The sequence below is a fragment of the Mobula hypostoma genome, chromosome 20 (assembly GCF_963921235.1).
Source record: "Mobula hypostoma chromosome 20, sMobHyp1.1, whole genome shotgun sequence".
NCBI classification, from domain to species: Eukaryota; Metazoa; Chordata; class Chondrichthyes; order Myliobatiformes; family Myliobatidae; genus Mobula; species Mobula hypostoma.
In genome coordinates this window covers 6,629,699-6,640,009 of record NC_086116.1, presented here as the reverse complement: position 1 = coordinate 6,640,009, position 10,311 = coordinate 6,629,699, and the positions used below count along the sequence as shown (strand labels likewise).

Genomic DNA, 10,311 nt, shown 5'->3' with positions numbered 1-10,311 from the left:
AAATTGATTAGCTTTTGATAACCAAAGCTATTGATACATGATGGCAACATACATCAAAGTTGCTGGTGAACGCAGCAGGCCAAGCAGCATCTATAGGAAGAGGCGCAGTCGACGTTTCAGGCCGAGACCCTTCGTCAGGACATACATGATGGTCTAGGTTCACACATCCATCACAATCTCACTGAATGACAGCATCGTCTCTTGTGATTAAAGTAGTTGCAAGGACAATGGACCAGGAATGGACAGTAATATTGATGCTGAAAGTTGCTGTTAGTGTTTGCAGAAAAAAACTACTGAATACATGCATATACTGAAATACTGACTTCAGAGAAGAATGTCAGGGAGAAAACAAGAAGTTTAGACAGAAGTGTATCACAGCAGAGGAATTAATAAAAATCCTACTATTACCCTGCAAAATTCATATTTCAATCGATCATAGCTGGGTTTGGTAATGGTTGATGAGTAAGATCAGCCAGACAAATCTGATCCCTTGACTGATAATCTGGAGCCAGGAGCACACTTTCAGAATAAAGGGCACCTCATTTAAGATAGAGATGAGGAGTATTATTTCCCGTGACATTTGTGAATCTTTAAAAGTCTCTACCCAGGTGAACTATGGAGGTGCAGTCACTGAGCAGGTTCAAGTGTGAGATGGAACGTTGGTTCGCAGAGAGTTCAAGAACAATGGGGAAAAGCAAGAAGATGCAGCTGAGGCCAAAGGTCAGATTTCCCATGACCTTGAATGGTGGATCAGACTGAAAGGGTCTTTCTATTTTAACACTTAAGAATAAATTGGACAGATACATGGATGGGAGGTGTATGGAGGGATATGGTCCGTGTGCAGGTCAGTGGGACTAGGCAGAAAATGGTTCGGCACAGCCAAGAAGGGTCAAAAGGCCTGTTTCTGTGCTGTAGTTTTTCTATGGTTTCTATGGTCACCTGGCTCGGAATTTTTATGTTCCTGTGGCCACAGGTTGTCTAGAAGTACTTTTTGAAGGTTAGCCATTACGTGAAAAGTGGTAGCAAACTCCCACAAAATCCTTTCTTTTGCAATGTTGGTTGGGTGCAATTTGTCCTCAATGTAATACATGAAAGGTGAAGGAGACAGACTTCATGAAAAGTCCATTATGGAACAGTTAAGCAGGTTGAACCCACGCTTATAGGATTTTATAAGAATGAAAAGTAATTTTCATATACATGATGTGGCTCCAAGATTGGGCCTTAGGCTATGCATCATGCAGTGAGCAACTATCCTAACTCCCCAAAGCCTGTCCACTATGCAAAGCTCAAGTTAGCAGTGTGATGTAACTCCCTCCACCCACGTGGATGAGTGCAGCTTCAACAACACACCACAAGCTCAACACCTTCTTGCAGCTGTCACTGAGTGGGAGATACGGACGCCCGAAGTCCCAGATCATCAGGTTCAAGAGCGGCATACTTCCCCTCAACAATTCAATTCTTGAACCAACCAGCACAACCCTAGTTTCACAACGCCATGGCCCTTTGATCACTTCGAACTGAAATGGACTTTCTGTTCTAATTGTGTTCTTTATTGTAAAAATTATGTATAATTTGTGTTTTTTTCACACGAATGTGTACCTGGTGTGATGTGCCTGTGGTGCTGCTGCAGGTAAGTTTTTCATTACGCCTGTGCATACACGTACCTGTGCACTATAAAAAATTTGACTTTAACCATGCACGACATGGTGACCTGATTGACAGGTCCATTCAGTCCATCTCCGCCACAGTAACGGCACTGCGTATAACCATCGACACGGCGTGCAGCCACAATTCACCAAGACGCCTAAGGCAGCACCTTCCAACCTCATGACCTCTACCAGCTATAAAGGACCAGGACAGCATATGGAAATTACTCTCCTGACCTGGAAATATATTGCCTTCCTTCACAGTCACTGGGTCAGGATCCCCTCTTAGCCATGTTGTAGGTGTACCCCATACTTCACGGACTGCAGTGGTTCAAGAAGGCAGCTCACCACTACTTTTTCAAGGGCAACCAGGGATCAGCAATACAGCCAGACTTTCGCAGGGCTTCTACCTGAAATGCTGACAATTCCGTTCCCTCTAAAGATGCTGCTCGATCTGCCGAGTTCTTCCAGCAGAGTTTGTTGCTCCAGATTCCAGCATCTGCAGACTCTCGTTTCTCCATGGCAACTAGACACCGGCTCAGCCCGCAAAACCCACCTCCCTCCCTTGGATCATTAATTACCGAAACATATAAGATTTGGAGGTGGTTTGATACGGAGTAGATTTTTTTCCCCTTATGTGCTGCAAATGCTCAAGCATCCAGGCGAGCGGGGAGAATAGGCTACTCGGCCCGGTACAATCTCCTGTACCGTGGGATAGCATAGCTACCTTCAGACAACGGCAGTGCCCGCACAACGAGGAGGGGCAGGGGGTGAGTATTTAGAACTCCAAAACATTCTTTTGGAGGAACACAGTGAGTAGAGCTGCATCTCTAGGGAGGTTGACGTTTTGGGTCTAAACCTTGCATGGTTACTAGAGTGGAAGGGAGATGGCCATTGTAAAGAGGAGGCAAGGGATAAGGCATAAACCAGAGGTGATGGGTGGACTGAGGAGGAATGGGCAGATTGTGCTGATATTAGGACAGAGGGTGGAGAGTAGAAGGCATCATGAGAGAGAGGAGGGCATCAGGGATGAGAGGAGGGCATCTGGAGAGAGAGGGACAAGACGAGGGCATCGGGAGTGTGAGATGAGGGAGGAGGGTATTGGCGGGTATCAGGAGTATGTAGAGAAGTCATTAGGAGGGCATCAGGAGTGAGAAGGGTGGGCGGTAGGGCTGAGGGTGGAGATGGGAGGTAGTTTGCTGCTCCCGGCTCCACCATCTGCAGTATTCTTTACGAACTGCGATGTGAGCCCCGGCTCCCTCCCGAGGAGCGCGCACCGTCCTTGCGAGAACCGTTTCGGTGGGACGTTCGAGTCCCCCCTCGCCGCCCCCCTCTCTCATCATCTATCCGTGGCACTGCAGGGTGGGGATTGCCCCTTAATGTTCTCCATATTTGTACGGACTCTCCTCCGTCGGACTCAGTCACCCCTCCTCTCTCTCCTCAGAAGCGTGTCACCCACCGTTTGGCGCGGCCGCGAACCATGGGGAAGGACGGGGAAGGAGGCGGCGCGGCGACCGCCGCCCAGGTGGAGAGCGGTGGGAAGAAGGAGGGGAAGGGGAAAGGGAAGAAGGGGAAGGAGGGAGCTGACCGGCGGGACGACCCGCACAAGTGCTGCGGTTGCCGCTTCCCTCTCCTCATCGCCGCCCTACAACTGCTCTTGGCCATTGCAATCACCGTGGTCGCCTTCATCATGAGGAGCATCAGCTCCTCCCTGCTGCTCAGAGACACTCCTTACTGGGCCGGCATCATTGTGAGTACAGTCCTTTCTTCTTTTGCAATCTTGCCGCAGGGACTGACAGTCGCTAACTAGGCGAGATTGCTGAACCGGGCAGGCTTGGACGCTTAACTCTGAGCGAGGGGCGTTTGTCCAAATTTACAGTAACTTCCAAGTCGAGTTTATCGTCATCATGCAAAAGTACGGCGAGGTACAGGCGCGGTACAAAACTTGCTTGTAGTGGCATCAGACACGGGTAGGTACAGGCAACATACATAATACATATTATTATATTATGATTGTGCATAAATGAAACAAGATAGTGAAGAAAAAGAGTAAGATCTTGGCGCGAAAAAAGAAAAGACAGATACAAGTCCATTGTGGTTGAAGAGGTGGTCCTTAGCCATCGATTGCTCTGTTACTGAGGTAGTGATTAGGGTTGTACAGGTTGGGTGCAAAAACTTGGTAGTTGCAGGAAAGTAGTTATTCCTAAATCTGGTGATGTGGGACTTAAGGCTTCTGTACCTCCTGCCTGCTCATTGTCCTTTGTCAATTCTCGGAAACCTAATGTGAGGTTTGTTGTTACACAGTGGCTTTTGACAATCTCTTGATAAGACACACGGCTGCACTGTGAGTGGAATATAGAACGGTGGAAAATATCAATATGCCGAAGGTAGTGTGAGCATCACTTTGAACAAGAGAAATGCGTCATGGTTCACGCCAGAGGAGAGAGTTTCTCAGAGTGTGTACACCTGTACCTTACTTTCAACCACTTTTCAAACATCCTTTCTTAGGCACTTTCACCTGCTTTCTGTAGTTAAAAGAAACAAAGGCAGCCATATCTCATCATGCTTCAAATAAATTATGGCTTCCTTTCCCCCCAAAATTTTGAAAGCAAACGATATTGAAAAATAGAGAAGCAGGAGTCTGCAGGGATGTCTTGCATTGACTGTTGCTGTGTGAAGGAAGAAGGACATGCAAATTGCCCTTAGAATGCATAGAACCGTGATTTTTCCCAGCAAAATGTCAGTACAGCTTCTGCAATTATTTTACATGCATTAAGCTAAAGTCACTCTGATTCAGCAGTTATTTATAACCAAATATACTGTATTGCATGCGTAGGGGTAATATAGATTGCCTTTGCAATTAGACATGTCCATGCATTCCAACATTAGTGTGGCAAGTTTGAATGTGCAGTTTTCATCATGAATGTGAGTTTTGAATTTAAAATATGACTTCACAATGAGAAGGGAGCTATATTTGCATGGGTTAGTGCAATTTCTAAGTTTACTTTCTGTGAAGATTCAGAGCAGCTTGTGATTGAGCCCATGAGGGGAAATGTTATTCTGGATTGGGTGTTTGGTAATGAACCAGATTTGACTAGCTTAAAGTAAAGGAACCCTTTGGAAGCAGTGATCATAATACAATAGAATTTATCCTGCAGTTTTAGAGGGAGAAGCTAAAGTCAGATGTATCAGTATTACAGTTGAGAGAACAGATTTATAGAGGCATGAGAGAGGAGCTGGCCAAAGTTGATTGCAAGGGGACACTAGCAGGGATGACGGCAGAACAGCAATGGCTGGAGCTTCTAGGGACAACTTGGAAGGTGCAGGGTAGATACATCCCAAAGAAGAAGTATTCTAAAGACAGAATGATGCAACTGTGGCTGATGAGGGAAAAGCAAACTTGATAGGCTGATTGGTCTAATTCTGCTCCTACCTTTTATGGTCTTATTCACTTGCTCCTGGCTAGCCAGGAACGTTTATCGCCAGTGATAATATTAATAACCATTATACACCTCTCCCGGTAATAATATCCATTGTTTTATTTTAGTGATTTTAACATTAAGTAGGCCCTACTAGCCCTTTGAGCCACAACACCCAGCAACCCCTGACAAACCCTATTAACCTTAATCTAATCACAGGACAATTTGCAATGACCAATTAACCTGTCCTGTACTTCTAGGAAACCAGAGCACTCAGGGAAAACCTGTGCATCCCATCGGGAGGATGTAGAGAGACTCCTCATAGAAGGTCAATGGAATTGAACTCCAAAGTCCGGAATGCTGTAAGACTGTCACGCAAGCCTCTACGCCACCGTGGCACCCCAAAGTCAATGGGAAATTGAATACTTTAAATATCAAAGCTCTGAGCTCCTCATAAGTTAAGATGTAACAATTGGTCACCGAAAGCAAATGGAGACAGATTTAGTTTGTTGTTCTGATTTTGCAAAGCAATTAATCACAGATTTGTTATTGTCATTTATGCCTATAGTTGAGCTCTCTCTGTCTAATTAGACTATTACACAGTAGAGTAGCGAGTAGTCTGTGATCCGGTTAATCCTGTTGCTGATCAACTGGCTGGAGTGTTCACTCTTGCTTCAGCAGTCTGGGGTACCCACTTGTTGCAAGCAGGCTTCAGTTATACCAGTGCCTAAGAAGAACATGGTGATCTGCCTCAATGACTATTGACCAGTAGCACTTTTATCCAAGTGATGAAGTGTTTTGAGAGGCTGGTGATGAAACATATTAACTCTTGCCTGAGAAGTGACTTGGATCCAATCCAATTTGTCCACCAGAGCAGCAGGTCCACAGCAGGTGCCACCCCTTGGCTCTTCACTCAAACCTGGAACATCTCAACAGCAAAAATGCATACATCAGGATGCTCTTTACCAACTATAGTTCAGAATTCAAAACCATCATTCCTTCAAAACTAACCAATAAGCTCCAAGACCAAGGCCTCAATACCTTCTTGTACAATTGGATCCTAGATTTCCTCATTTGCAGACACCGGTCGGTTAAGGTTGGCAATACCGTCTCCTCCACGATCTCCATCAGCACAGGAGTACCACAAGGCTGTGTACTTAGTCCCCTCTGCTCTACTCGATTTACACTTATGACTGTGGGCGCAGCTCCAATGCCATATTCAAGCTTGCTGTCATAGGCTGAATCACTGGTGGTGTTAAATCAGCATTTGGGAGGGATATTGAAAATCTGTCTGAGTGGTGCCACAACAACAACCTCTTCCTCAATGTCAGCAAGACCGAGGGAGTTGGTTATTGACTTCAGGAGGAGGAGGAGACCAGAGGTCCATGAGCCAGTCCTCACTGGGGGATCAGAGGTGGATAGGGTCAGCAGCTTTAATTTTCTCTGTGTTATTTTGAAGGACCTGGGCCCAGCATGTAATTGCAATTACGAAGAAAACACAGCAGTACCTCTACTTCCTTAGGAGTTTGAGATGATTTAGCATGACATCTAAAACTTTGACAAACTTCTATAGATGTTCTATAGTGGAGAGTATATTGACTGGCTGCGTTACAGCCTGGTATCGAAACACCAATGCCCTCTAACAGAAGATCTTACAAAAAAGTAGTGCATATGGCCCAGTCCATCATGGGTAAAGCTCACCCTGCCATTGAGCACCTCTGCATGAAACGCTATCACAAGAAATCAGCATCCATCATCAGGGATCCCCACTAGCTGGGACATGCTCTCTACTCGCTGGGAGAAGATACAGAAGCCTCAGGCCTCAGGACTCTCACAACAAGGTTCAGGAACAGTTATTAACCCTCAACCATCAGGCTGTTGAATCAAAAGAGATAACTTCATTTGCCTCATCATTGAAATGGTCTCACAACCTATGAGCTTGCTTATTATTATTATTTCTCTCATTTTGTATTTGCACAGTTTATTGTCTTTTGTAAATTGGTTGAACACCATAGTTGGTGCAGTCTTTCATTGATGATGTTGTGATTATTATTCTATTTTGGATTTATTGAGCATGTCTGCAAGAAAACGAATCTCACAGTTATATATGTAGTTTGATAATAGATTTGCTTTGAACTTTTTGAACTTTGTTACCTCACAGCTGCACTAACCTGGGGTCTCTAGTTCTGCCCACAACCCACAATGTTCACATTTAGAGCTATTTATCATACGCGTGACAAAACATACGGTGAAGTGTGACATATGCGTTAACGACCAACACAACCTAGCGGTGTGCTGGGGGACGCCTGCAAGTGTCCCACACATTCCAGCACTAACATAGTTTGCCCACAATGTTCGGCAGAGCAACACAGAACACAACAAGCTACAAAACAACAACAGCAAAATAAGCCCCTTCCAACTGCATGTCAGGCCTCCAGTATCTAGTCTCCAGGCTTTGGTCACTGGGCTTTGACTTCCGGACTTCTGATTGACCTTTGGGCTTTGATCTTCGGTATCAATCCCTGGACAAATCAATGATGGGACCCTGAACTCCAGGCCCAAACTTCAGCTGTGCTGACTGACCAGCCCTTGTGTCTCCTGCTCACCTTCTCTACCTTTATCAATGTGTTTTGTTACTTCCTCACAGAATTCAGTCAGGCTCATAAGGCACGACCTGCCCTTGACAAAGCCATGCTGACCATGCCTAATCAAATTATGTCTCTCCAAATGCTCATAATTCCTGCCTCTCAGGATCTTCTCCAACAATTTGCTCACCACTGAATTCAGACTCACTAGTCTATAATTTCCTGGGTTCTCTCCACTCCCTTTCTTGAACAAGTTAACAACATTGCAACCCTCCAATCCTCTGGTACTTCTCCCATCCCTATTGATGACACAAAGAACATCGCCAGAGGCTCAGCAATCTCCTCCCTCGCTTCCCACAGTAGCCTGGAGTATATCTTAACTGGTCCTGGTGACTTATCTAACTTGATGCTTTTCAAAGGCTCCAGCACATCCTCTTTCTTAATGTCTGTACACTTAGTCTGCTTTATGTCATCACCACAATTGCTAAGATCCTTTTCACTGGTGAATACTGAAGCAAAATATTTATTAAGTACCTCTGCTACCTCCTCCGGCTCCATGCACACGTTTCCACTATCGCACCTGATTGGTCCTATTTTCACACGGCTCATCCTCTTGCTCTTCACATACTTGTAGAATGCCTTGGGTTTTCCTTAATCCTGCTCACCAAGGCCTTCTCTTGGCCCCATCTGGCTCTGCTGATTCTGTTCTTAAAGCTCTTTCCTAGGAACCTTGTAATTTTCTAGAGCTATAACAGTACCTAGTTTCTTGAACCTTTCGTAAGCTTTTCTTTTCTTCTTAACTAGATTTTCTACATCCTTTGTATACCATGGTTCTTTTACCCTACCATTCTTTCCCTGCCTGAATGGAACATACCTATGCAGAACTCCATGTAAACATTCCCTGAACATTTGCCACGTTTCTGCCATGCATTTCCCTGAGAAATTCTGTTCCCAATCTGTGCTCCCAAGTTCATGCCTAGTAGCATCATATTCCCCCCTACCCCAATTAAATGTTTTCCAAAATTGTCTCCTCCTATCCCTCTCCAGTGCTATGGTGAAGGAGATAGATTTGTGGTCACTACTTCCAAAATGCTCTCCCACGAAGAGATCTGACACCTGACCAGGTTCGTTTCCCAATATCAGATCAAGTACAGCCTCTCCTCCTGTAGGCTTATCTCCATATTGTGTCAGAAAACCTTCCTGAACACACCTAACAAACTCCACCCCATCTAAGCCCCTTGCGCTAAGGAGATGCCAATCAATATTAGGAAAGTTAAAATCTCCCATCACAACAACAGAAAATGTAGATTTACAAAATTATGAGGGGCATAGGTAGGACAGATGGAGCTTTTTTCCCAGGGCGGGAGAGTCTAGAACTAGACACACGATTACGGTGAGAGGGAGAAATTTAAAGGAGACCTGAGGGTTAAGTTTTCCACACAGAGTACTGAGTACTGAGTGGCTGTCAGTTCCATATCACTTGCCCACGGTGAAGCTCTCTCTGTAACTTTTATAGACCTTTACTATGACTTGATAAATTTAAGGAGAGGAACAGTAAAAAGAAGCAAGGGTGAGGAGACATTGTAGTGGAATAATTATGATTATAATTGCCAGTACAGAAAAGCCACAGATCCCTGACAGTTGCCTCACAGGTAGATAGGGTAGTTAAGAAAGCTTATGGGGTGTTAGCTTTCATAAGTCGAGGGATAGAGTTAAAGAGTCACAATGTAATGATGCAGCTCTATAAAACTCTGGTTAGGCCACACTTGGAGTACTGTGTCCAGTTCTGGTCACCTCACTATAGGAAGGATGTGGAAGCATTGGAAAGGGTACAGAGGAGATTTGCTAGGACACTGCCTGGTTTAGAGAGTATGGATTATGATCAGAGGTTAAGGGAGCTAGGGCTTTATTCTTTGGAGAGAAGGAGGATGAGAGGAGACATGATAGAGGTGTACAAGATAATAAGAGGAATAGATAGAGTGGATAGCCAGCGCCTCTTCCCCAGGGCACCACTGCTCAATACAAGAGGACATGGCTTTAAGGTAAGGGGTGGGAAGTTCAAGGGGGATATTAGAGGAAGTTTTTTCACTCAGAGAGTGGTTCGTGCGTGGAATGCACTGCCTGAGTCAGTGGTGGAAGCAGATACACTAGTGAAGTTTAAGAGACTACTAGACAGGTATATGGAGGAATTTAAGGTGGGGGGTTATATGGGAGGCAGGGTTTGAGGGTCGGCACAACATTGTGGGCCGAAGGGCCTGTAATGTGCTGTACTATTCTATGTTCTATGTTCTAAAACCTAAGCAAAATTTGTCTGTTGTGGTACAGGGACAGTAGTGAATACAGATTGTGTACATTTGTTTATGAATTGTAGAAATTCACACTAGTGATCTTTTTATGGGCAATGTGAATTCCAATATTTGCATTGATTCAGCTAAACCAAAATTAGCACATGGGTGGATTAATATTTAATTAAATATGTCTGTACTGGCTAGCTCAATGACACAGTGACTCCTTTGGGATTGTAGATGGAATACTTACAAACGTACTGTATTTATTGTGTTTTTTTAAAAATATATTATATTTACCTTATTACATTTTTCTTTGTGCTGCATTAGGTTTGGAGTAACAGTTTTTTCATTCTCCTTTATGCTTGTGCGCTGG

General features: G+C 44.7%; 1 protein-coding gene across 1 annotated transcript in view; it reads left to right on the top strand.

Moving 5' to 3' along the window:
* The first annotated feature begins 3,021 nt into the window (after nucleotides 1–3,021).
* Nucleotides 3,022–10,311, top strand: part of sspn (sarcospan (Kras oncogene-associated gene)) — a 28,351-nt gene continuing 21,061 nt past the window's right edge. The window contains exon 1 of the mRNA XM_063072309.1: nucleotides 3,022–3,396. Within this exon, the coding sequence (XP_062928379.1) occupies nucleotides 3,127–3,396 (270 nt within the window). The 5' untranslated portion in view covers nucleotides 3,022–3,126. The remainder of the gene's footprint in view (nucleotides 3,397–10,311) is intronic.